This window comes from Astyanax mexicanus, chromosome 16, assembly GCF_023375975.1.
Source record: "Astyanax mexicanus isolate ESR-SI-001 chromosome 16, AstMex3_surface, whole genome shotgun sequence".
Lineage (NCBI taxonomy): Eukaryota > Metazoa > Chordata > Actinopteri > Characiformes > Acestrorhamphidae > Astyanax > Astyanax mexicanus.
This window is the reverse complement of record NC_064423.1, coordinates 30,322,550-30,349,497: the sequence shown is the minus strand read 5'-3', so window position 1 is coordinate 30,349,497 and position 26,948 is coordinate 30,322,550. Positions and strand designations below refer to the sequence as shown.

The 26,948-nt window shown below is 37.3% G+C and overlaps 2 protein-coding genes across 3 annotated transcripts; one reads left to right on the top strand and one right to left on the bottom strand.

Moving 5' to 3' along the window:
• The first annotated feature begins 616 nt into the window (after positions 1-616).
• Positions 617-13,832, top strand: cant1b (calcium activated nucleotidase 1b). Of its 2 annotated transcripts, none has more exons than XM_007246106.4 (4): positions 617-757; positions 9,784-10,437; positions 11,135-11,338; positions 11,985-13,832. In XM_007246106.4, exons 2-4 carry the CDS (start codon positions 9,804-9,806, stop codon positions 12,353-12,355), a joined length of 1,209 nt encoding a protein of 402 aa, XP_007246168.3. In that variant the 5' UTR covers positions 617-757; positions 9,784-9,803; the 3' UTR covers positions 12,356-13,832. The 2 variants fall into 2 exon arrangements, with proteins under 2 accessions (XP_007246168.3, XP_007246167.3); XM_007246105.4 differs by lacking the exon at positions 617-757 and adding an exon at positions 3,503-3,725.
• On the bottom strand, positions 13,387-25,847 carry ogal (O-GlcNAcase like). Its single transcript, XM_022669900.2, has 17 exons — positions 25,684-25,847; positions 25,447-25,594; positions 25,132-25,183; positions 24,928-25,025; positions 23,136-23,266; positions 22,574-22,745; positions 21,483-21,581; positions 20,787-21,065; positions 20,559-20,657; positions 20,207-20,472; positions 18,477-18,651; positions 18,267-18,352; positions 17,365-17,457; positions 16,786-16,856; positions 16,016-16,136; positions 15,038-15,161; positions 13,387-14,268 (listed from the first exon to the last, which is right to left on the bottom strand). The coding sequence occupies exons 2-17, from the start codon at positions 25,496-25,498 to the stop codon at positions 14,132-14,134; spliced, it is 2,055 nt and encodes a 684-aa protein (XP_022525621.1). The 5' UTR covers positions 25,499-25,594; positions 25,684-25,847; the 3' UTR covers positions 13,387-14,131.
• Positions 25,848-26,948: the final 1,101 nt, after the last annotated feature.

The window sequence follows — 26,948 nt, the reverse complement described above, 5'->3', positions numbered from 1 at the left end:
TACATAAGGTTATCCAAAAGTAGTGTGTAAGACTGGTGAAGGAGAACATGCCAAGATGCATGAAAACTTTGATTAAAAACCAGGGTTATTCCCCCAGTTATTGATTTCTACACTCTTAAAACTTTATGAATATGAACTTATTTTCTTCGCATTATTTGAGGTCTGAAAGCTCTGCTTCTTTTTTGTTATTTCAGCCATTTCTCATTTTCTGCAAATAAATGTTTTAAATATTAAGTATTAAGTATTAAGTATTTTTATTCGGAATTTGGGAGAAATGTCTGCAGTTTATAGAATATAACAGCAATGTTCATTTTACTCAAACATATACCTATAAATAGCAAAATTAGAGAAACTGATTCAGAAACTGAAGTGGTCTCAATTTTTTTCAGAGCTGTATCTAGTGCATTATAAGACATGTTTAAGTTTTCACTCATTTTCAACATTTTTTATGCATATTTTAAATAATATTACACATAATTAAATACTATTAAAATATATAAAATAAATAAGACTAAAAGTATGCCTATATTTGTTATATTTTTTAATTTTGGTCGCTGATAGTGAGTCTGCGCTACTAGCCAATCGTAGCGCAGGAGGGCGGGGCTTGCCTGAAACGGGTGGGGCGAAACCATAACACCGGGCAGAGCGGCGGAGGAGCGCCGGCTAGCTCGGCTTTTAAAAACGATGGAGCGGCTATAGAGCTTCAGTCTGCCCGGAGATTTTACACCAAAACCCCACAGCGGAGGAGCCCTGCGCCGTATGTATTACTTATCTTATTTACTCGAGAACTGCTGTGTCATATTTTATTTTCTCTTCTAAGCTTTGAACCCTAAGCTTTGGTTAGCCCTGAGACCCAACGCTAGCTAGGCTACTAGCTTTAACTAACCTAACAGCCTATAGTACAAACAACATTTAATACTGAGGATTACCACTGTTTCTATGAAACAGACAGAATATTATTTTTTTTATTGACAATGACAATTTGCACCCGGGTACAGGTACCATTTGTAACACAGGGAGGCTAATTTCACCCTTTATTTAAAACTTTACAGTGCAGTTTACCCTAATGACTGGGAACATATTGGTGACTGGTAAAACATTGCTAACTAGCTACTCATGTAGAACCCAGGATTTATAACTACATTACTGTGGTATTTATGCAATGTCAAGTCTCTTGTATCTCATATTTAGGTGCAAATTAGTAAACTAATGATTGTTGTCTTTTTTTATTTCATTTAAATCTATTAATTCTTCTTTAAATTGTGTTACAATTTCATGAAGAATGTACCAAAAGACACAACTAAACTTGACTTGAGGAACAGTTGCTTTTTACACTGACTTCCATATAAAGATGTTTAGTAACAGTACACACTGCTACACACACCTGGGTGCAAATAGTATTTAATTATCTGGCTGTTATAATGTTATAACCAGTGTGTAAGCATAGTCATAGAAACAACTCCTTGTTTTATTTTTTTGGGGAGGGTTTATTTATTTATTTAGTATTTACACATTGTAATTAGCACACTTTAGATAGCTACATGTTATATGGGACGCTTATGGATGATATATCATCAGTTATTAAATTCAGTACATTTTACATTTTACAAGTATATTGGTGGCATTTGTTGGCACCTGAGTTATGTTAAGTTTTTGTAGGTTTCTTCAGGACTCTAAGGTTACTAACTTCATGGATATAAGGTGAAGTTACTCGCAGACTTTATCTTCTCTCTTTACCTGTGAAGCACTGAATTATTGATGCAGAGTTTGACCTGCTGTTCTTTCAGCTTGAGGGAACGTTTGTGTCATTGGTAGGATGTAAAGGCAGTGTCTGGGGTGCCCATGTAAAACAGCAAGAATCTAACCAAATTTAGGTTAGATAGTCATGTTTAAAAAAGCTGTCGCCGCTTTTGGATCATAAAACTGAACACACATTATCCTTAACAGACCTGAAGAGAAAACTAAGAAAATTTGATGTTTTACCTCCTCTTATAATTAAGGTGCAACTTTCCTTTTAGGGATGCTTTGAATAAGTGGCAAACAAAAATATTTGGTCATAAATGGCAAAAAATAACCTCATCTGTGTTCAGGTGAATAAGTGAAAAGGTTTGCATGATGTAACTGCTAGGGGTGTGCCATATCATATCGTATGCAATAAATACAATTTAGTATTCATTTTGTTGCAGTAGTGTATTCTTGAAATATATATTTTTTTAATTCAGTGTTTTGTCATATCGCCGAGAGTATCATTATCATGAAAATACCATGCAATAAGTGATATGTATTCTAATTGGGTGCAAGGCAGGAACACACCCTGGACAGGGCACCAGTTTATCTCAACACACCAAGCTCCACACAGACCGTGAGTGACCTGAGCAGAGCTTCATCTCACTGCCCCAAGGCCGCTGAAGCTGCTGAATTAGTAATCCTTGGGGTGTAATAAAAGTCAGGAGCATAAGGGGTTAATTGTGAATGATCATTGAAGGTAGGGCAGGACAATATAGCAACACTATGGACAATATAGCAATATTGATATATTCAAAATACTTGTTTTTACCATTACTGTTGAATTAATTTGTGCATATTTCTACAGCCATATTCTAATCAGTTGTTTAGATTGTATGCCCCTCCTACTCTTGCATCGTTACCTAGAAGATGATTGGCTCAGGACTTTATCTGTGACCAGACTCAGTTGCGCTAAATAGGACAACATCCAGTCAATCATCAGGCAGTCCTCTCATAAACAACTCATAACTGGTTTCACCGCACACAGATTTGCCATTCCAATAACATACCGAAAGAACTTTAATCATGCAGACTAACCTATTGGAACCATGCAAGTCTGCAGCGCTGCATAGTATTAAAAAATTACCATAACGTAATATCGTGGCTGATGTGCAGACTACCATCTGATTGTAAAATATTGTACATGGGGGGGTATGTGAGGAAATATTTATTCTTTTTTTTTACAGAGATAAAACTCAACAGAGTACAATTTTAAACAAATTGTTTTGTAGAAACCTTGGAAGCAAAGAAGCAGCATGACTGCATTTTTCACCATTTCAAACAACAAAATTAAATAAAAAACTTACATAAATGCACAGTTTGCTGTTTAGTATTTTCATTTGTCATATGTATTACTAATGGTGTATTGTTTCAAATCGTATATTACTATTGAGAAAGTGGCATTTTAGTTATTGACCACTGTTTGACTTTGAATGGTGGTTGGCTTATGTTTATATTAAAAACACATTTCACATTCAGCTTGTGTAAGTTGTGAGCTGGGTTGTAGCAACAGCTTGGGCTATAGGAGAGGCCTGAGGGACATTTTTTTAGAACCACTGCCTTAGAGACTCTGACATGCAGGTGATAACAGCTTTGTCTGTGTGGTTTGTTTAGTCTTTATGCCTGCCTCTGTCTGCCTCCGTCAGACCCTGTCACTGTGAAAGATGTGGCGTGTCCAAGCTTTTAAGCTAATCAATAATCTAGGCAGGTAAAAGTTCAGATCTTTGTACAGGTAAAGTTCAGCACTAAAGACACAATTTGGCTTAGTCACTGTTGCAGGGCTAAAGTAGATGAGGACAGAAATAAAGAAAGGATTAAATGTGAGAGGGGGAAAAGCAGAAAGAAACAGTTTGTTCCTACAAGCAAGCGAGCGACAGCATCGTGAATGGACAGGAGAAAGAAAGAAAAGGAGGAGAGAAGGGCGAAGGAAAGAAGGAAGGGTAAATAATCAAATGCCAGTCTGACCATAGTTGTTTTTATATATTTTTTATTAGAAATGTACATTTGATTAGTCTTTTTAGAATTTAAAGTACATTGAATGGTGTCTACAGCTTTTGTGTTTAAGTTTTTATTTTTACTTACCTTACTTTAATAATTACATTATTGATTAATTGCACAATATAGGGACATGACCCAATCCTGGGTTGGTTGTGTGTCAACTTAGTTTAAAAGCAGTGGTTTTATTTCATTCATGTTATATTTATTTGGGATATTCAGACATTTGTATATTTCAAATTTCAGTGTCTAAATATTATTGTAATAATGTTAATAGTGCATTGTTCCTTAAAAGTAATGTATAATTGCATCGTTATGCTGCTGTATCATGATAATGTGACTTACCATAATATTATAATGTTATTCCTGGGACATTATATTGTCCAGAAAACTGGTTTATCATGACAGGCATGATTCATAAGGTTCTTCACTGGAATTGCTCCAAGAACCCTTTATAGCACCCTTATTTTTAAGAGACTCTCAAATGCTTCTGTGTTGTCACTACTAGAGTGTTTACAACAAAAACAACATTGTATTTCAGTAAATAACTATCAGAGACTCATCAGATCAGCTTTTGGAGATAGACCGCTTGAAACCTTCTTGAAAACCAAACTAACAGAAAGGCCAGTGTGAAAAATCTCACATCTATTTCACATCAAATGGATGGCGTTTGAGATGACGTTAACCGAAGGGAACTCAGGATTACAGCTCTTGTTGTGTATTGTGTTCCCTTGCTTCTGATCACAATGCTGTAGAGCTGTTAGACGCCCTCTGTTCCATTGTGTGGAGAGTTGTTAACGCCAATTACGTAAGACGAGCCGGATCACAGAGTACCAGCTTTTCAGGAATGTGCATACTTAACCTTTACCTACACTCAGATTATTTGCCAAAGGTGCCCTAAATGAAAAACTGTACTGAACGTAGTTGAATAGTCAAGATTACAGTACATGAACATGCCAAACCATGAACCAAAACACACCAAGACCACAACAAAGCTTTAATATGGGCCAAACTGTTACATCACAGTCCAAACTCTCCAAAGATTTTATCTACCTAGCCCACAAGAGAAAGTTCTTGTTAAAGCTGATGAATGTTACAGTAGTGAGGGGATGGACGTAAGTGAAGAATAATTATATTTATTTAAATTAACAAACTAAAACAAATTAGCAAACAAACAAACAAAATAAACCAAAGTTACACTGAATACAAAACTACAAAACACTAAACTTGAAAACAGGAAGCTAACAAACATCAAGAGACATGAAACAAACCTGATCACAGACAGCAAACAAACTAACAAAGAAAGGAACACTAGGGAGTATAAAAAGAAAAGGTAACTAAAACAAAACACTATGAAACAGAGGGTAAACTAAAACTGAACCAAACAAGCAAACTAAGCAAACAAAGAAACAAACTAAATAAAGCAAATCTGAGACACTGAGGACAAACACCACAACAGGTCTGAGGCTAAACAAAACATTTAAACACGATCTGGAAAGATTAACGAACACGGTCAAACAAAAAGCGCGACAGAGAACAATGGATCACATGAGGTATATATACACAGGCACACACTAGGGACACCTGTGGAAGTAATGAGGGGGCGGAGTTACAAATGAGACACAAGGTGACAACACTAATGGCTTGGGCAGGGTTAGGGCGGGGCTAGGGCGGAGACAGAACAACAACAAAACAATGCCATGTGCTCAAAAAAGCACATGGCTGGAAACACAAGACAGGAAAACAGGGCAGGAGCACAGAAAACCAAAAGAGGGAAAAACACAGGACAGACACAGGCTAATATGTGACATGAAACAGTAAAATGGTGACTTTAGAATAGAGCGTTGTTGATACTGAAGAGCAGCTCATCACCTCTGTACTCTGTTACTAGAGTTAGACATTTTGAGAGTAGCCTTTCCTGTGCCAATATCTGCAAAACTATATACTGCTATGAAGTAAATAAATCCATTGTGTAGGGTTAGAAATAGAATGCTGCATCTCATCATTTTCCACTACAACCAATGTCCCATGCTAACTGTATATACCGGTACCTATATACACTGATGAGCCATAACATTAACACCACCTTTCTTTTTCTACATTCACTATCCAATACCCACTATCCACTGACCACAGAGGAGCACTTTGTTGTTTGATAATTACAGACTGTAGTCAATAAGACAACAAGATATTTACATACAACAGCAGTGTTCAAAAACTTCAGCAGTTATTACTTACATTACATTACATTACATTTAGTGGACGCTTTTATCTAAAGCGACTTACAAATAATGATGTACATTTAGCAATAGAGGACATTGAGGTTCAAGACAAAAACATTTTAGGCAGGGACTAAAGAGGCTAATAAGAAATAATGGGATAGAAGAAGAAAGGGAGGGGAGACGGAAATGAGGTTAGAAGTAGTTTGTGTGTTAGAGGTGTTAGGAGATTAAGTGCTCTTTGAAGAGCTCTGTCTTCATGAGTTTCTTAAAAATAGCAAGGGATACTCCTGATCTGGTAGTGGAAGGTAGTTTGTTCCGCCATTGGGGAACTCTGTGTGAATGTTTGGTAAAGTGAGGCGACGTTCACTGGAGGACCGCAGCAGATGGGAGAGAACATAAGCATTCAGGAGTGAGTGAAAGTAAGAGGGTGCCTGTTCTATCTTCACCTTGTAGGCAATTATAAGATATTTGAATTTAATACGAGCAGCTAGTGCTGGACGATATGGCCAAAATTTATATCACGATATATTCCATAATTTCGGTCGATACGATATAATTTCGATATCGACATCTTTAAAGCCTCCTTTCACAAAAACTATATAATACTTTAGAAATAAAAATGGTCAAAATAAACCAATGATCACTTTTAATCACTTATAGCAAAATAAAAACATGACATCTCTGTCAAACACAAGCCTATGACCTATATACAGTACAAGCCAAAGGTTTGGACACACCTTCTTATTCAATGCGTCATGAAATGAAAGAGTCATTAAAATAAAGAAAACGCATTGAATAAGAAGGTATGTTCAAACTTTTGGCCTGTACTGTACATATTACCAATATAAATAACTTTACATTTACAACAAAGCTTCTTATTCTTCCGTAAACAAATTTAACAGATCAAAACAAAAGTGCTTCAACCAGGATAAGGAAAAAAAGCCTTTATATACATAAAAGGAACATGATATCACAGTCAAATAAGCAAACCTATAGGCTTTTATAACTATAAATAACTTAGATATAACAAACTACAAAAGTGTTTCAGCCAGAATAAAGAAATTTAGGAAATTCTAAAAGGAGATTTTAGATGCTGACCGGAGCGCGGCCGAGTCTCAGCGCGAGAGATTTCAGCACGAGAGATTTTAAACGCGAGTTTCAGCGCGAGAGCTTTTAGATGCTGACCGGAGCGCGGCCGAGTTTCAGCGCGAGAGATTTCAGCGCGAGAGCTTTTAGATGCTGACCGGAGCGCGGCCGAGTTTCAGCGCGAGAGATTTTAGATGCTGACCGGAGCGCGGCCGAGCTTCAGCGCGAGAGATTTCAGCGCGAGAGATTTTAGATGCTGACCGGAGCGCGGCCGAGCTTCAGCGCGAGAGATTTCAGCGCGAGAGATTTTAGATGCTGACCGGAGCGCGGCCGAGCTTCAGCGCGAGAGATTTCAGCGCGAGAGATTTTAGATGCTGACCGGAGCGCGGCCGAGCTTCAGCGCGAGAGATTTCAGCGCGAGTTTCAGCGCAAGAGATTTTAGATGCTGACCGGAGCGCGGCCGAGTTTCAGCGCGAGAGATTTTCAGCGCGAGAGATTTTAGGGGCCGAACGGAGCGCAGCTGAGCCGTGTTTCTGTAAATAATACATATCGATATGACACAAAAATGATATCACCGTTATTGAAACATTTCTTATCGCGATAAATACCGTTATCGAATTATTGTCCAGGCCTACGAGCAGCAACCAATAGCCAGTGAAGATCAATGAGTAGGTTGGTGACATTCCTGTTTTTAGTCTTCCTCCTGTTTTTAGAAACGGATGACTCACCAAAAAAGTTAAACTAATCAGTAGATTATCCTATTATCCTATTATTAGTATTATCATTAGTGACTGCTTTCTATTCAGACACATAATCACAGCAGTGTGTCTCAATCTCTGTAATTGCTTGCTTCAGGCACACTTTGTACAACTGATTAAGAGCCCAGATAGTGGACTGTGTGAGGAGACTTTTTTTCACATTACTGGTATTTTATCACCTTTATTATAATGTAATTACACACTGAGAGCACACATTAGGTTGTGGTAATTGCTCGATTAGAAGATGCGTTGTCTGTAATATTTGCTGCTCAGTTAATTAGTCTCTGAGGAATGGATACAGGTTGGGAGTCAGGCAGGCCTATTCCCTGTGGAAGAGCTTGTTTAGCTTGGTAGAGTAAACACACCTGCAGTTTCTATTCCATTTAATGTTTCTGTTCCATTGACTTTCTTGAATGTAAAATTAAAGTATTTTCTCTTGGGTTAACATACAGTACTACCGTATAGTGATTTAATTTTTGTGCTTACTCTTCTACATAGTCATGTGCATGTATCCTGTTTGTATGGGCCTAGGTTGTGTGTTTTTGAATCAGTGCCAAATAAGGAGGAGTCAGTATTAAGCATTTAACAGGTGAAAGGCCATGCTGCTGTGGTTTGCGTAACTGAGCTCTTGTCTAAGTGCTGGGTTTGTGAGCACTTCCCTTTGTCTTCTTGTATTTAAACCCAAAGAAATTAATGCATGAACTGGGTGGGGTTTGTGTCTAATCAGAACTGTTACGTTAATTTCAGATTACTGAATGGCTGTAAGGCAGAATTATCTCCAGCTGTGTTGTGTGCAGCGCATCATCATAGTGGAATTTTTGCTGTGCTGTGAGCATCTTGACCCAAAAGTGATCCTAAAATGTTTTACTCTGGGTGTTTTGAATAATCAATCCTGTCGGATAATGTAACAGTAGTTAATAATATACTATAATGTCACAGTTCATGTTTAATATGCAATATTGTGCAAAATATTTAAGCATCTGTGGCAATCTGTACAGAAAAAAACTCCTAATTAGAAAATTATTATCTGTGTTGTGTTTGTTAGTTTTATAGTTTTTTAGTCATTGTGGAACATTTATTATTTCATTTTGACAAAATGTAAAGAGGAACTCAAAATGATATGCATATCAGCATCGCAATATGTAGAGCAGATTTTTTTTATCCTGTGGGCCACAGTTGTACTGCTAGGAGGTTGTTGTCCAAACATTTTGTACTTTTTTTAATTATATAATTTTTACATATACCAACAAACATCATTTATAATATATAACTTATTGGTGAAAATAAGGCATGGTTTATTATAGTAAGGTATCTGTAAGAGAATTATGCATTGTCATCATATAAATTGTCCACTAATCACATCAATGCTGAGAAGGTATATTTTAATATATTTATTACTTTTTACTCTAGTAAATATCCAATAACATAATTTATTATTGTGACAGTACTACACTTTTAAAAATAATGTTTTTCTCATTTCTTAGATGATTCTCTGAGCAGTGCTACAGAAAAACACATTTGGGTCTATACAGAACCATTTTAAAGGTGTAACAAGCCTTAATGTTCAAGTTGTTTTCTAATTGAAAGGTTCTTCTCATTTTCACATCTGTTACAGTCATGGTTCTTGATCTAACCAAATATGGTCAGTTCTTTTATGGCATTACAACCTTTTGAAGCAATTTCAAAATTCTAAAAGTTTAAGCAGTACTATTGCAGCTCTGCTACTTTGTTTTGTGTTGCATGTTAAGAGGCAGCAGGCCTGTTTACTCCAATCAACATTTAATCTTAAGGCTCTGCTTCAGGATCGAATACGTCACGAAACCTGATAATTGTGGCAGAACATAAACAACATTCTCGTAGGTAAAGATAGCCTTGGCACAAGAAGCTAAAAAATAATCTCAGTCTCTCTCTCTCCCTCTTCCTCTCTCTCTGTACAGCCTCACCTCCTGATGACTCGATGACCTCCATGCGAACCTCCACCCGTGGCCTGCCCTCCATGGCCTCCATCAGCGGCAGTGCCTCCGACACCCGCTTTCATTTTAAGTGGAGGGCCATCACAATGGTGACCATGCTAGCCCTGGGCCTCCTGCTCTACCTGCACCAAACAGTAGGGGGTGCCACAGAAGACACACAACAATTTAACCAGCAGAACAGCATCGGTGGCAATGTGCGGTCACGGCGTCTGAACCGGCATGCTGATGAGTGGTCCAAGCTGCGCTACAATGCTACATATCCTCTGACTCCTCCAGAGCGCACAGAAAACGGAATCCGCTACCGTATTGCGGTAATCGCAGACTTGGACACAGACTCACACAAAAAAAATAAAAACACCTGGTTCAGTTACATGCGCAGAGGACACCTGCTGGTGTCGGACAGCGGGAACGATGTGGCGGTGGAGTGGGACACAGACACAGTGGTGCTGGAGAGCCACCTGTCTGAGAAAGGACGAGGTATGGAGCTCTCTGACCTTGTGGCCTTTAATGGGCGGCTGTACAGCGTGGATGACCGCACAGGTGTGGTGTATCACATCAACGGAGACAAGGCTGTGCCGTGGGTTATCCTGACTGATGGAGATGGCTCTGTTCCCAAAGGTAAGAGGAGATTAGAGAAGATGCGTCCACCTGCATCTACGTCTTTCTTCTGTATCTTAATATTGCCTGTTTGTTTAAAGCCAGGATCACAAGAAATCATATGTACTTAGTTTCCCCCTAGATTGTTCAGAGGTTGATGATTTATTTTGCAGTTTAGCCATGTTTTTAGTTAGTTTTAATTAGTTAATTAGTTAGGTTGATACAATATATGGACAAAAGTATTGGCGAAAGTACTTTTTCTGAAATCAAAAATGAGTTTCCAACTTTTATTGCAGTTGATGTCTCTACTATACAGCATCAGTGATCCTACTCTTGGCATTATGGCATTAGGTTCATGTTTATCAGCCCCAGAGAGTCCTATTCTTTTGACAATGCTTTTCCAGAGGGCTGTGTGTGTGCATTTGCACATCTCTGTCAACTTCAAGGAGCTGAATGCATTCACTATAAGCTTTGTCCACAAACATTTGGACATAGAGCGTCCATGAAAACTTAAGACGGATCCAATAAATTATATATATATATATATACTGATATATAGTTTTTCACAAAAACAGTTCTTTATAAAACCGAAAATGATCCGTCTATGGTATAATTTAAGTAACATTATCCTTTGTAGTACCTTATTACCATGTGTCGACATAGAGAACTCTTAAAAGTCTTGTACACCTGAAGTAACTTCTGATTAATGTACCTCTAGGCTTTAAGGCAGAATGGATGGCAGTGAAGGACGAGCACCTGTACATTGGTGGGTTGGGTAAGGAGTGGACGACCACCACGGGCGAGTTTGTCAACCATGACCCTGAGTGGATAAAAGTCATCGGGTTCAGAGGAGACGTGCGACATGAAAACTGGGTGCCTCATTACGGTGCCCTGAAGAACGCAGTAGGCATCAACCCACCAGGTAAAACACTAGGCCATATGGCAAAAGTCAAAAAGTACGGACCAAACAAAGTGTGAAGGCACCTATATACTGTGACACCCAATTTACTTTACACAAATTACACAAACACAATACAGTTACTGGTTAGGGAGGACTTCCTTTTAGTCTTAGAATAGTATTCCTTTTGCCACATTCCTTTTAGACTTAGACACCTAATTCTGGCAGGTTTTTAGAAACTGTGAATCTCATTTTACCACATCCCAAAGGTGTTCTGTTGAACCCAAATCTTGTGATTGGAAAGTTTAAGAACACTGAACTCAAATGTTAGGTTCATAAAACCAGTTTAAGGTGACTTTTTCCTGTGACATACTAGTGCATCGTTTTGCAAAAAGACGCTGTTAAAAGACCAGGCAGCTGTGGTTGTGTGGTTTTGGCCCAAAGTGTGCCAAAAAAAACTTTTTAACTGAGTAAGGTTTTGCACAGGTGTTCTCTATATTTTATTAGGCACTTGAAAGGTTTGTACACCTGGCAGGTGGAGGTGTTATCTACTGCACTACTCAGTGAAATGCACTGAATAGTTCTCAGTTATTACATGAGGATCCTAAAGCTAATGTGAACTACAAGAATCAAAACTCAGACACTAATCATGTTTCTGCTTTCTTCTCAGGTTATATGATCCACGAGTCTGCAGTCTGGAGTGAGCACCTGCAGCGCTGGTTCTTCCTTCCCCGCCGGGCCAGCTCAGAGCGTTACGACGAGACGGCAGATGAACGTCGTGCCACCAACCTGGTGCTCAGCTGCCCGACGGATTTCAGCGAGATCTCAGTGTCCCGCGTCGGGCCGCTGCTGCCCACCCACGGCTTCTCCTCCTTTAGGTTTGTCCCCAACACTGATGATGAGATTGTTCTGGCCCTGAAGTCTGAAGAGGATGCAGGGACCATCGCCACCTACATCACTGCCTTTACAATGGACGGCCGCATTCTGCTGCCCGAGACCAAGATCGGGGATGTGAAATACGAGGGAGTGGAGTTTATCTAGACACGGTGGGCTCAAAGTCTGGTCCCTGCTAAGCTCAGCAGGAGAGTGGACTGGCCACAGCACAGGGTCACTTGGTGCTAGACTCACTAAACTCACTTGACGTTGCCGATAGATATGTTGTCAGAGATTAAGGGGGTTATTTTAAAAACAGAATTTTTCATTTTTAGATGGATAACCTGAGCCAAAGCAGAGCTGGTTAATAAAATGTTTAATGTTTAATGAAATCATAACCAGAAGAAAAATCCCAAATCTGGATAAAATTTAAATAAGTTAATGATAGTAATATGCCGAAATTCAGTCCAGATATTTGATGCTATTCAGTTTTGCAGTTACAGGTTTTTTTACAGGTTCCTTATCTTTGTTTCTAATCTGAATGTCATGTCATATCTTTTAAATGTCATATCTTTTATATTTTGTTTTACAAGAACATATCAAATTAACTATTTACTATAATGCAAAACTAAACAAAAAATTTAAGCAGCATTATGTAATAATTGCTATTTTTTGCCCATGTGCTCCCCCTACAGTTGGGGAGTGTAATACACTTTTACATGATTGTGGTAAATACCAACTGTGCTTTGAGCTCCTTCTTCTGGATAGTTATAAAAATGTATTTGACCAGGACCTGAAGTGAAAGAAGCCTATTGAAAAATCCTGTTTAATGAAATTCCTCTTAGCATCTCTTTTTGAGATGTTTGTGTGAAGCCATCAGCAGCCGTGTCAGAGACGACATCACACCCCCCCCCGTGTGTGCCCACAGTTTGTCTAGGAGTCGCACCAGAGTGATCACCTGACACCTGGGAGAGACAAGGTCGTATGAAAGAGAACCAGCAGGAAGTCCATCAAAAAAGTCAGGTTACACGCACACATACTCTCTGTGCTGTGAAGTCCAGCTATGAGCCGATGTCCTCCTGCATGGGGCATAATCAAGGTGGAAAACTGTGCTGCTAAAGACTCAGGGGTTTTCAAGGAAAACGCACAACATGGTTTAACCCTAACCGAACAGAGTAACCTAAAGAAATAAGTAACAAGAGATTTAAATGTGTTTATTTAATTCAGATATTTTAATATTTTAAATTCCTCAACTCTACAGGGAGTGATTTATTCCTGTTTTAATTCTCCGTTTTAGAGAATTGTGTGACTGAAATGCACATCTGTTCTGAATGTGACTCGTTTTGAGTTGTGACCATCAGGGATCAGAATTAGGGATGCACCAAATATTCTGCAATCAAAATGAGGTGCACTTTCAGTGTTTGTGAAAAGACCAAGTAATTTATATCGAACAATTACTTTTATTTTTTTCAGTCATTTTGTGCATTGTTGGTATGTCGTTTATTATGCAATGGTGGAAAAAAGTGGCAAAATGAATGAACATCTGAACAAAAATAATTTTGGTGCATCCCTGATTAAAATATTTAATACTCTTGGTCTTGGCCAATAAACAATTAAAATGAAGGTGCTTGTTGGTCAGAAAAAATGTGTCTTGTCCATATTTTTTTTTGCCAAATATATTGTTAACAAAATAGCAGCATTTGCACATCACAAGCTTTCATGTACATTAGTTCTTAACAGAAGACATTGAAGTATACTGTTTGTTTACTGTATTCTCCAGTTTATCATCATCTATGTGCAAAAATAATCAGAATCAAACCCACTCTTAATCATCCGCCCATGTTTAAATCAAGTTAAACTATTAAACACATTCTAGTTCTCAACACAATCACATTATTTCCCAAAGTAAAACATTGAATTATTTATATGAATGAACTCAGGTGTCTATAGTTTTGTTCCCATGAGGACGAGGCCGGGCTGCAGTCCCTCCACTTTGAGCACATGGAGTAATCCCAGCGTTCTGAGGAAATTCAGCATTCTCTTGTCTCCTGATCTGAATTCACAAAATACCCCACTGGAGCCTGAAGGAAGAACAGAATACAGAAATGCATGCAAAATTGAGTTAATTTCAGAAACAGAAACCGTATGTCTCAAGCTACCTTATCTGCTTATCTGTTTTAAATGAGTCTTGATTCTGTTTACAAGTCTTTTATTACTTTTTTATGCCTTCAAGGCAAAAATCAACTAAATCTATAATTAAATTGATTATAGTAGGCCTAAAATAAATCAGATAAAATGTTGACACACAATCTTTAATACTAAAATGTGTGTCAGATCCATTGTGTAGGCTTAAAATGACTGATTTTGAGCTGACGTATTTGTTAACTTAAAATAGCTTTTTAAAGATTTGTAGACCAAATCTTCCAAAGCTTTCTGGTTATTTCTATTTCTACAGAACTTATCCAGGCCTAGAAATTGCTATTTTCAAATTCCATGACTTTTATTTAGGTTTTTCATGACCATACAAACCCTGTAATACTCACTAAAGTCTGGGTGGCTATCTGAACTGGCTGATAAAGTCACTGATTTGTTTAATTACATCTAAATTGATGCCTTAAAGGTTTCAAGATCATTATGTTTGTTTTTACTAGAATCTGCATTAATTCAGATTTAGATTATTTTGTAAACTGGAGAGAAATGAGAGGCACCATGCTTTCTAATACATAAAGTGTAGGCCCGAGCAGTGAACATCACTTCATTATATCTAAATCTGATCTGGCTTCATAAACACAAGACCGGCCCCATCATGCAGCACTATTCATTGCTGTCAGCCTGTATTAATCCACTTACCGCTCTCCTTCAGCACAGAAAGCACAGTGCTGATCAGGCGCTTGGCAGTGCTGGTGTCCGGGAGTCTTGGATGGATTTGAACAGCCATGAGGGAGGGATAATCTCTCAGCATTGTTTCAGGATACTAAAGAGACAGTAGTGAATAAATACAATTAATACAAAACTAATTTGTGAGAAGCAACAAACCCTTGCTTTATATTTATATTTACTTACAGCTCTGAAAAAAATAAGAGACTACTTAAAAAATGATGAGTTTCTTTGATTTTACATAACTGAAAACCTCTGGAATATAATCTTATATAATAATAATATAAGGACAATGGATGATCACAAGTCATCAAACCAAGCTGAACAGTTTGAATTTCTGCACCAGGAGTGGCATAAAGTTACCCAAAAGCAGTGTGTAAGACTGGTGGAGGAGAACATGCCAAGATGCATGAAAACTGTGATTAAAAACCAGGGTTATTCCACCAAATGTTGATTTCTGAACTCTTAAAACTTTATGAATATGAACTTGTTTCTTTGCATTATTAAAGGTGTGAAAGCTCTGCTCCTTTTTATTGCAGTCATTTTTTTTTTTATTTTTTTTTTGGCAATATTTTTATTTGGAATTTGGGAGAAATGTTGTCCGTAGTTTATAGAATGAAACAATGTTCATTTTACTCAAACATATACCTATAAATGGCAAAATCAGAGAAACTGATTCAGAAACTAAAGTGGTCTCTTAATTGTTTTCCAGAGCTGTATATTAACATCTCAAAGCTAACACTAGCTTTTACAAACTTATCTTTTTAATTAAATAATTAACAAAACATAATCATGATGAGCCTCTTAAAAACTAAAATATACAAGCAAACTTAAAACTAAGGAGAAAATTGTGTAATTTTGTTTTCTATATGGAACTACTCTTTTACAGATTACGGTGTATTGTCAAGTTTTGTAAAATTGGATAATGGAGGTGTCCATCTTATCACTCACCTGGGATTTGGTCATGGCTGACTTGGCATCAGTGAGGGCAAAAGCGAAGCCACAAAGCCCTTCCTCATCCTCCATCACCAGGTCACAGTGTTTAGATGGGGAAAGCTGACCATCCACAAGCCTGAGAGCGTAAATATATATAAATAATGTAAAATAATTATAAAGCTCCTAACACAGTAAACAGTGCTCACATTTCTAACAATAATCAAACATATGGGGCGCTGAGTGGTCCAGCGTGCTAAGGGCTGATTCAGAAACTGAAGTGGTCTTTTAATTGTTTTCCAGAGCTGTATACGAACACGTCCCTAACACTAGCTTTTATGATCAGGAGATCGCCAGTTTGAATCCTGTTCATGTAGGTTGCCATCGGCTACTGAAACCTGAGAGAGCATAATTGGCCTTGCTCTCTTTAAGTGGGTAGATGGTGCTCCTTTAAAGGGTGATATCGCTCAGCACAAGGCATCTGTGAGCTGATGTATCGGAAGCGAGTTGCTGCACTTTCCTCCGAGCGTACTGTGATGCTACTCGGTAATGCTGCATCAGCAGCAGTTTGAAAAGAGGTGAAGTCTGACTTCACATGTATCAGAGGAGGCATGTGCTAGTCTTTCCCCTCCCGATGTTGAGGCATCACTAGTGATAGGGGGAGTCCTAATGAGTGGGTTGGGTAATTGGTCGTGTAAATTGGGAAGAAAATGGGGGAAAAATCCAATAATCAAACATGACAAACACTTCCTGAACAGAGTGTTAAGATTAAACACTTAAGTTCTTACCTGTCACCAATTAACACAGTTTGCTGCAGTGACTCGCTCTGCATCTCTTTGGTTAGCCTCAGTACCTCAGGCTACAGCACACACACACACACACACACACACACACACACATACACAAAATTTACATTAAATCAATTTAACCTAAAAAAAGGAAAAGGTTACGTATGTGTTACAGACTCGTTAAAAGATGTGGAAATTTCCTCACAGCACTCTGTCCTTCACTTCCTCTGTTTCCTAACTCAAGTCCCTAAATGGCACATACTGAGTATTGTGAGAGCATCACAGGACAGTGTATTAATGTGTGATCATCTCAGCTTATTTACAGAATGGTCTGTTCTAACAATTTCAACAACTCAAATCCTCTGAGATTAAATGTTTTACATTATATAAAACTAGTTCTGACATCTTTCTAGAAACAAAGTGTTAAGTTGTCATATAAATACAAGTACTAAGTAAAGAGAAAATCATCACTGAGCAACTGGGTCAGAACTGGGTCTGGGATCATATGGGTTAAAACCAGCTGACAATCCGAGGAATTTCAAATAAAAGTGATTATAAGAGGAGGTTGCTCTCAGTTACCTTGTCTTTTGGAGTGCACGGCCGAATGGTATACACTCTAGTCGCTGGAGGAATTCGGTAAAGATCCCGGTTCCCATGGCATGGAAGCATTCTCTACAAATAAGACACAGACTTACTTATTTTGGTTAACATTTTTTCTTATTTAAAACTTTCAATACACAACAAATTAGTATTGAGAGACTAGTGAATTTAACACTGCATAATACATAGTTTTAGCAGCATTGTTATCACTGTGTGCAATCTTACATAAGGCAAATTAAACCACACATCATACTACAACTTGTTTTCATGTTTCATGACATATCTAGCAGAATTTATATCTTCTCAATATCATTTATTTTACTCCAATCTACAAGTCATTTTTTCCAACACAGTCAAGCCCAAAGTAAAATTTACCTGGAACTTTGGGTGTACTATATTGTATCGTACACAATAGTATCTACAAAACCGTTTTAAATATCGTTATCAAAAAATACCCTGAAATATCAAGATATTATTTTAGAGCAATATGGGCCATCAGGGTACAACCTTTTTTTTTTGTAGAAATAAGGAAAATCCACACTTTTCTTGTTTCCTATTATATATCTACTTGAGACAGATTATATCAAATTTTGGATATATGGAGTGCATCATTAGTGTCATAACATGTTGGATCATTGACTTCTGTTACAATCTGGTGAAAACCTTATTTAGGGGTGCAATAATATCACCAAATGTAATATATTTATTGTGTTGCTGTAATGTATTATTGAAATAAAAAAAAAAAAAAAAAAAAAAAAAAATATATATATATATATATATATATATATATATGAATATAATTCAATGTTTTGTCATATCGCCAAGAATATAGTTATCGCAAAAATGCCCTAAAATATTGTCATATTATTTTATACTCTTACCTGGAACTCTCCAGAAAGTCCCCCTCTGAAGCCCCACGGCTCTGGATCATCATTTATAACCTGAGAGGGAGGAGGATTACGACCTCCTACTCCCCCCAAAAAAATCAGAGACAAAGATCAGACACGATCCACTTAGATTCTGATTAAGGAGCAAATATGTTGAAAGTATGTTTAAAAAACAAAAAAAAACAACAGCAATTCAGGACCTACCCAAACTGTTGACAAACGCTTTGGCTAAGGACACGCCGCTCTTAATGTCACAGATGTAGTTGTAAAGGTCGTACAGAATGGTTCTGTTGGGCGCGTTTGACAGCCTGTTAAACATCTGGACCACTGCAGCACACATTTCATCAAAGTGCTCCGCCCTCTCTCGCCATTCTTTGGCCTGGAGGAGATTTAAAATGGATTATCACTTAGTCATTCTATACACACTTTACAATAATAGGACAGGATACAAATCAAATATGATAATATTTATTAAAACTTAAAACAACAATGTGCCAAATCCTGCACCATTTAAAACAAAAAGACCATAATCAAATTATAATCATGATCCATTGACGATATTAAATGAACAATGATTATCATTGACTGATTGGGCTTTAATACTAGATACAGGGGTTACAATCAAAAATATCACAATATGAAGTGCTACTAGAAGCAAGAAGATATATTGCAATTGTTTAAATATTTTTTTAGGAAAACTGTCATAGTATACAAAACAGGATTATATTTATAAAATCTGAGTTTACATTTTGTTTTCCAATCAGAACAGTGGGAAATAACAACTCTAGTGGATGAGTTTAAATACTAAACACTAAATAAACCACATCTGCCCCCAGTTTGCATCTAATCTTATAACTAAAAATCAATACAGTGTTTCTGAAAATCAACACTATTGCAAATCTAAATATTGTGACACTTTGATATATCAATATTTTCTCACACCCCTATTCACTAACAATTCATCGTAAAGCAGATGTAAATATCTGAGCACAGAATTAGAGTGCATTACCATTTCTTGCGTTTTAGTTAACATCATACTGCTATGAGAATACTAGAAAAAAATAAATTTTTTTACATCTACAAAAACATTAAGATTTTTTATTTGTTTCCCTCAGCGGTGGACAAACATGTCAGTGCACCAAATTCGATGTTATTTATGTTTTTGGTTACTTTTTTGTAATAATTGGGCGCAGTTTAGAAACTCGTCTAGTTCTTCTGTTGGTGACTTATCTGTCCATAATCTGTCCATCATCTGTATTTGGTGAATTTGTGCATTTATCTATCTTGTTTGTGTAAAATTGTTGAGTGGACTTCTAGTAAATCTTTCCTGGAGACTTAAGTGGATTTGGATTGTGTATAAAAACATTTTGACAGTTAAAATCCAGTGCTTGTTAGTAACATTAGCCTAGAACAGGAGTGTCCAAACTACGGCCCACGGGCCATTTCATTATGCCTTTATTAATGTTCCTGAGCTTTTGGGAGAACATGGCAACTCCAAACTAATTGGGAATTAAACTGCGAATGCAGAAGATTTTAGGCACGTTGGAAAAGTGTGTGTTTAATTTGTCAGGAACAAGTTGGCATAATGAAAGATATTAATAAAATAATATTAATAAACATTATGAAACAAAACATCAATTTGTTAAATCTTAGTTTACATAAAACTGTCAATGATCGATAAAGAGAGTAACTCAAGTAAAATGGTGTGTAAATGATAGTAATCAAGAAAATATAGTATTTTAAGTAGTATATTTCATTATTTGTTTTATTACACAGTCTGTGGCCTGGGATTGCACATATATTTCTCCTAACCCTCTTCCCCAACAAGAAACGTTTGGACACCACTGGCCTAGAATCTCTCAGTATAAATTAAAGTAGAACACATCACATTTCAAGCACTGAATCATCATTGCTTAATAGCACTGGCTACTGACCTTGCTGTTCTCAGGTGCTGTGGAGCCAAACACAGCGGCGCCGCTGTTCCCACGAAGCCAGTTGAGCTCCGTCAGCATGGTGAGGGCCGTGGGGCCGTACTCGTAGGGAAGGTAGAAAAGCTCGGACAGCAGCGTCAGGTCCTCCAGGGTCAGCGGCTCGGCTGTGTACAGTGGATTCTCTCGAGAGCTGGGGATGTACTCGTCTGTCTGCATGGGCTCCTCTTCAGATTGCTCTCGCTTGGCACGGCCACTGCCTGCACGGGACACTGTGCAAGCAGAAGAAACGGTTTAATGGTGAATAAAAGAAAGAACAGGTTGAGTTTTTTTATACTAATAAATGTAGAAATCTTACCATCAGGTTGATCTGCCACACCAAACTCAATCAGCCAATCTCTCAGCGCCAGCTGCAAAGCCTCCTGGGGGTTGTAGTCTGATCCCTGGTCCTCTCCATCTGTAAAACAACAGCATTATCAATTAAAAAACAGAAACTGCAATAATACCATTAATGAGATATTGAGGTCTGTTAGTTCTCAAATTATAATACAAATACAAAAAAATAAAATAAAAAACACCAGTTTACCCATGGAAACGTCTTTCTGGCCAGCAGTGGACTTGCACCAGGTGGCTAGTGTATGAATAGCCACAAAGTTCGGCTCAAATTCACAGTTGGGGTTGGTGAGCACTCCTCTGAGCTTAGGAATGAGCTCTGTAGGCCGGTTCTTAAAGGGTCCCAAGAACAGCCGTTGGGGGTCATAATCGTTTGCGTGGATGTTATCCCAAATCACGGGTGGCCTTCTGAGAACACGGGACACCTCCTCTATCGACTCCACGGAAATCTCATTAGACACCACTTTAGGGCCTGAAAGAATTAAACAGAAAGGCTTTATTAATATATACAACATTTAATACATAAGACAAGTCACATATCTGTTCACTGCACTGTCCACAGTGAGTGGTAAAGCCTTCTATATCACCCTGTGGACCAAGAAATGTTAAAATCCTGCACAACTTTAAAAAAAATGTAATGTTCGTGCATCTGGATATCCAACTCCCATACATCATGTCACCTTGCCATAAAAAGCCACTGGCCAGTGTTCAAACTCATTCAAAGATAACACCCCACAATTTGTAGGCCTTTTTCATGCTCTTTCCTATAGTAAAACTTAATGGTGAATTTAAATACTGCTTTCTCATGACTTTTGGCATGTTAGAATGCATTACATTTTTTTTTCTTTTTGCTATGCACTGAAAACGATAAAGATTATAATCATCTTACCCGTCCAGAGAATATCAACTCCAGGAAGAAGTTTTTCCCCAACAGTGTGTAGGTATGCAGACTGGCTCACACATGGGGTGCAGAATGCAGCACAGTAATCTATAAGAGATATATATATATATATATATATATATATATAGGAAATAATAGAGAATATCAGATATCAGTACTGATGGGAATCAGAATAGGACCGATTTCATGAGAAAATTCTGGGTTAGGAAATAAGAATGAGGAAAAAAAAATGCTATATAATTCTCTAACAAAAATACTATTTACACTATTACACTGTGTGATTTGGTTTGTTAAGTGCTTTTAAAAAAGAATATTGGATGGATATTTGTGCATATTTTTTGATACTGAGTCTCAAACAAATGTACTGTGCAATCCCCTATACATCACTCTTACAATACTACTTTACTGTACAGGAGCTACACTTGTACTGAATTTCAAATTAAAAAGTGTGACGTACTATATGAGTACAAGTAACTTCTGTTCTTCATTGATTTTATTGATTTTTATAATTTTTTTTATTTATTTACTTTTATTATTATTACTACTAGTATAATTATTCTTCTTCTTCTTATTATTATTATTATTATTACTATATATTATATACTAGCAATAGTAGTAGCAGTAGTGTCAAATGTTTGCTTGGAACTACATGCCTCTGAATATTTTGTTATTTATCAACATCATTTTAAATTCATGATAAAGAGACCAATAGAAATGTTTATAGATGTTCAATGAAGTTTTTCCTTGTCTTATAAAGTTCTCATTTTAAAGATATAAATGTTTTTGCACGCTTGGGGTTTTCTGAAGCTGTGTGGGAGGGTTTTAAACTAGACTGAAGAAGAATCAAACATCATTGCTATCATAACAAAACATCTCCAAAAACAAAACTTAACATTTACCTTTAATTTGTTTTATATTTGGAACTTGACAAGTGACAAAAACGCTTGGGATTTTCATGTTTTTGTGTCTCAGAAACAATTTTCGAAACAACAAAAACAACCAACTGTATTGGGTCGTTCTGTCCAACCTGCTTATGTTGGCTTGTTTAAGATACAGTAGGCTGTAACACAGCTCATTACCTGTTGGGCAGAAAAGAAAACACTGTGGCTCCTGCAGGTGCTGGAACACCTGGTTGGTGACGTCCACCTGCGCATGAGCGAAGGAGCTGAAGGCCTCTTTATCAGCAGGACACATTTCTGTCTCAATGTCGTCAAAAAGCAGAGCAAAGGACCTGCAGCCAAATGTGCACACCTGCGTATGCCAGTGTGAAAAGGATGCAATCAGATTAGATCCAGAGACATATGCATAATAAACACTGATTAACATTTAAGCAAACAAGGTTCATGTCAGTCATATATTTAAGTAATTGCTTTGGCTCATAAGCAGTTTATCTGTGTATTATCTGTACATGTTTTATCTTAATGCAATATAATATATTGCAAAATACTGTGAGCTTACAGTAAACTAAATGAACTTTAATTACCCGTATGCACCAACTATCCTGACTGTCATTCACTTTCAGTAATAAAGGCACACAAGTGACCCAGTTAAAGGAATGGTTCAGTCAGTAATGGTAAAATTACTTTACTTCCTATTGTAAGAAGCACTGTAGATTAATGTTAATAAAAGGTGTGACATTACCTGGCTTAGTTTCCTCTTCAGAGCTGCCACCTCTTTAGGGTTGGAGAATGTGATATCCAACCCGGGTGAGATGGCATAGATGAATTCCACATTATGCTCTTTAGCAGCAGAGATGAGGGTCATCAGTTGCTCTTTAAAGACACAAAAAAAACCTCAAACTTAATGCATTACATACATTATTACAATACATTTATGTCCTTTACTTCCCCTTAGCTAAATTAGTCAGAGGCTTGCTGTTTGTAAAACTCTAAATGGGAAATTTAACAAATACATTTTATGTTCAATTTTATGTAATTTAAGACATTATGAAAAATATAGTTCATATTTTCTCTGGTCAAGAACATTTTATTTTATCTTCTTTATCAAATCTTTCAGAGACAATTTTTCAACAAGCTCATGCAAAACCACATGCTGCACAGCCTCTTACTGTTGCACAACTTAAAACGTTTGTTTGCAGAAAGAAAGGGACAAAATAATACCTGAAACACTTGGTATCTATTTTGTGTGAAGGAATGGCAACATTATAAAATTGGTGAATGCTTCATCAACCTTTTTTAGGCCTTAAATGCAGAAGTGGATGTACATTATTACATTAAATTAAATTGACCAGATAAAAACTGAAATAGCATGAGTACTGTCTGTAAAGAAATAAAAGTTGAAGGAGATCTAGGAAACACTGCCTTTTTATATGCGTTTTCTACACTGCAAAAAAATAAATCTTAGCAAGTAAAATTTTCTAAATTTAAGGCAATAAATTTTATTTTCTTCTCTGATAAGACTTTTTGTCTTACTAAGCATTGTGTTAGGATTATTTTGCTTATTTTAGGGATAATTATCTTAATCATTCTTACTTCGAATTTGTACCTTATTTTAAGTAATTTGAAATCAAAATAAGCACAATCAAGTTATTCTGATTCTTGTGTTTTGCTTGATTTAGGTGTTACTTCACTCATTTTGAGACTTTGGCATTGCTTTTTGTAAGAAATCTTACTAAGAAAATTTTGCTTACCCCATTGGCAGATTTTTTTTGCTTAATATACATATATTTGTCTTAATTTGCATATATTTTGTCTAGTTTTTGCCAATGGATTTTTTGCAGTGTATAATGTCCAATTTCTTTTCTGACAGGGGTTTCTTATCATTAGCTTCTATTCTTATTATATGCTAGTGAGTAACTACAGCTTATCTGCAGCTGCAGGGTTATCTTATGTACTAGCCCTGACCACCAATGAAGAGCTAGAAAATGGTTAACCCTCCTAATAGGGGTGAAACAATTGCAATATATCATAGAGTTTTGATTGCATCGTTTAGATACATGCAGTTAAATATAGGTATTTGCCCCCTAATTAGGCTTACTATAATTATTGCTTCATAACTCCACGTGGTGATGTTAATCAAACGAATAGTGTAAATGGTTGACACCAGTAAATCCATATTTCCTGGCATTTACTTACTTAGGAGTATTTTATTCTATTCTATTATGAGATGCCTTCTGAATGCCACTTCTAGTCTCTAACTATAACTTTAACTATATGAAGTAATGAAGTGTATTAAATTTCAAACATGATTAAACTGGTGTGATTGCAGTACTAAGAATGCACCACTACAAACTTAATATGCAGTCAGTGGACGTTCTATGGTGGTCCTCATCTCTGATAGATGGGGTAGAGGAGGGGGCACCAACAAATGGAGCACTTATGCGGAAGGTACAACATTACTGATGAAATAGACACTGATTGTGGGCAAAAACTATGGACTGAGTTTCCTTACGGTGCTGTAGAAACATACTAACCTGCCTCCTCAGAGGTGTAGAGCTCTCTCCAGTACATCCTGTGTTTGTAGTCATCTTTTGGGGCATACAGGTACGTGTTCAACCCCCATTTCTGCTCTCTAAAGCCATAAAACACACAAACACACAAACACAGGCTGAATGCTGAAACACAGATAGGATCTACAGTATGGTGACTGCAGTCAAAGCAAATAAAACATTTACTACCTTCTAAACAGCTCCTTCCTCTGCTCCATAGTCCATGGCCGTCCATAAAAGCCTGGAAGACAAAGGTCAATGCAGGAAAAGCTTTTATTAATGGATACACTGGGAATGCTCATGCTTAATATTAATGTAATAGTCACCATAAAAACACATGTAGTAAAAGTAAAAAGTAATAACTGAACACATGTTGTCCTGAGAGGACATTTCCTTTCGTCTTGATTATTGTAACTCTCTCTATCTGGGTCTCAATCAGTCCAGCCTATCATGCCTGCAGATGGCTCAAAATGCTGCTACTTGGTGTATTAATCTGCCACCTACCTTCCACAACACCACTCAGGAACACCCTGGAGCTGGTGGTCGCCTGTGCCATGGCTTCCTCTCCTTTTCAAGGGATGTTTGTTGAAGCAGAGCAGTTTCCAGGTGCAGTATAGTAGATTAGCTCAGTGAGCAGACAGGGCTCCTCAGCCTGAATGGTAGTAATTATGTAAGTGAGTGAGACAGGATCATCCACACCAGCATTTGGTTACATTTCCTCTTAATTCTTTCGTTTCTTACCGTTTGTGTTAAAAGCCAAAGTCAGTGAGAGCCAGGACCACCCAGTGTCTTGATATCAGAGCAGTATCCGTGCAGCAGGAGCTTCATCACAGCCTAAACACAGCCTCCTCCTCCTCAGCTCTGCTCCTTTAACCTGCCTTGTTCTTCCTTGCACTTTGTTTACACCTAGTGCGCAGGCGCAGAGCTGTCACAGCGGCCTACACAAGCCCCTCTGAGCCTACTACGCAGGCGCTAAAGTAGGGCGCGTCCCAAATCTCATAAGACTTCAAGCAAACAAGTGCACTCCAGGCTTAGAGATCTATTAGTTAGAAAAGAAAGATCCCGGATGACACGTATATTTAGGATGCGCCCTAAACTGAATATAGCCACATTAACCTTTATATATATTCATATATATTTATATATAATTCATATATAATAATGCATTTTTCTGTCTGTAATGCACTTAAAAATATAATTTAAGCAAATAAACAAATACATAATAATAAAAAATATATATTTCAACACTTATTTTTATTCTATATAACTCTTATATAATTATTTGTTTACTCTGCCTCATTAGCTGGGATGCTTACATGCTTTACTTTACCTGTGTTTTCCAACGCAGCTGGGCTAAATTTGAAGTTTGATTGGCTGCTCTTGAATAAAATAAAAGACCACTTAAAAAAATGAGTTTCTTTGATTTTACCAAATTGAAAACCTCTGGAATATAATCAAGAGGAAGATCACAAGCCATCAAACCAAGCTAAATAAAATGCAAATAAATGCTCTAAATGACAGTTTAGACGATTTTTTCCAGAGCTGTATATACACACATAGGTGCAATTTAGAGTATCCAATTGACCTAATCGACCATGTTTTAAAGAAACAGAGAGCACATGGAAACTCTTTACAGATAGGACTTGAACCTAGGACCCTAGCACTGGGAGGCAATCATGCCACCCAAATACACTAGACTTATTTGAGTCTTGTGACTAGCTGGTCATACTTGCTGAGCAGTTTGGTCATACTGGTCAAAAGCAATGGTCAAGTAATTTGGTCTCTTGGTCATGCTGGAGGACCAGCAAGACCATCAAACTCAAACAATGTCAGCTCTGACAACATCCCATCACATCTTTAAAGGTATTGTTGTCCTCACTCCAGAGAACGCAATCCGACTTCTTCTCAGTGCAGAGGGTTTTTTTTACATATGTCCATCTGACCCATGACGTGCATTAGTCACAGTAAACCTAGATATATACAGTTGTTCCTGCATGATGCTTACA

Excerpts from the sequence above, each read along its gene's own strand:
- ogal (XM_022669900.2), bottom strand. The coding sequence starts at position 25,498 with ATGGCACAGGCGACCACCAGCTCCAGGGTGTTCCTGAGTGGTGTTGTG. Across the intron at positions 21,582-22,573 it reads TTTTCTTTTCTGCCCAACAG|ATTACTGTGCTGCATTCTGC; the intron begins GTAATGAGCTGT and ends TATCTCTTATAG. Across the intron at positions 21,066-21,482 it reads AGTTGATATTCTCTGGACGG|GCCCTAAAGTGGTGTCTAAT; the intron begins GTAAGATGATTA and ends TAATTCTTTCAG.
- cant1b (XM_007246105.4), top strand. The coding sequence starts at position 3,671 with ATGGACAGGAGAAAGAAAGAAAAGGAGGAGAGAAGGGCGAAGGAAAGA. Across the intron at positions 3,726-9,783 it reads GGCGAAGGAAAGAAGGAAGG|CCTCACCTCCTGATGACTCG; the intron begins GTAAATAATCAA and ends CTCTCTGTACAG. Across the intron at positions 11,339-11,984 it reads AGTAGGCATCAACCCACCAG|GTTATATGATCCACGAGTCT; the intron begins GTAAAACACTAG and ends CTTTCTTCTCAG.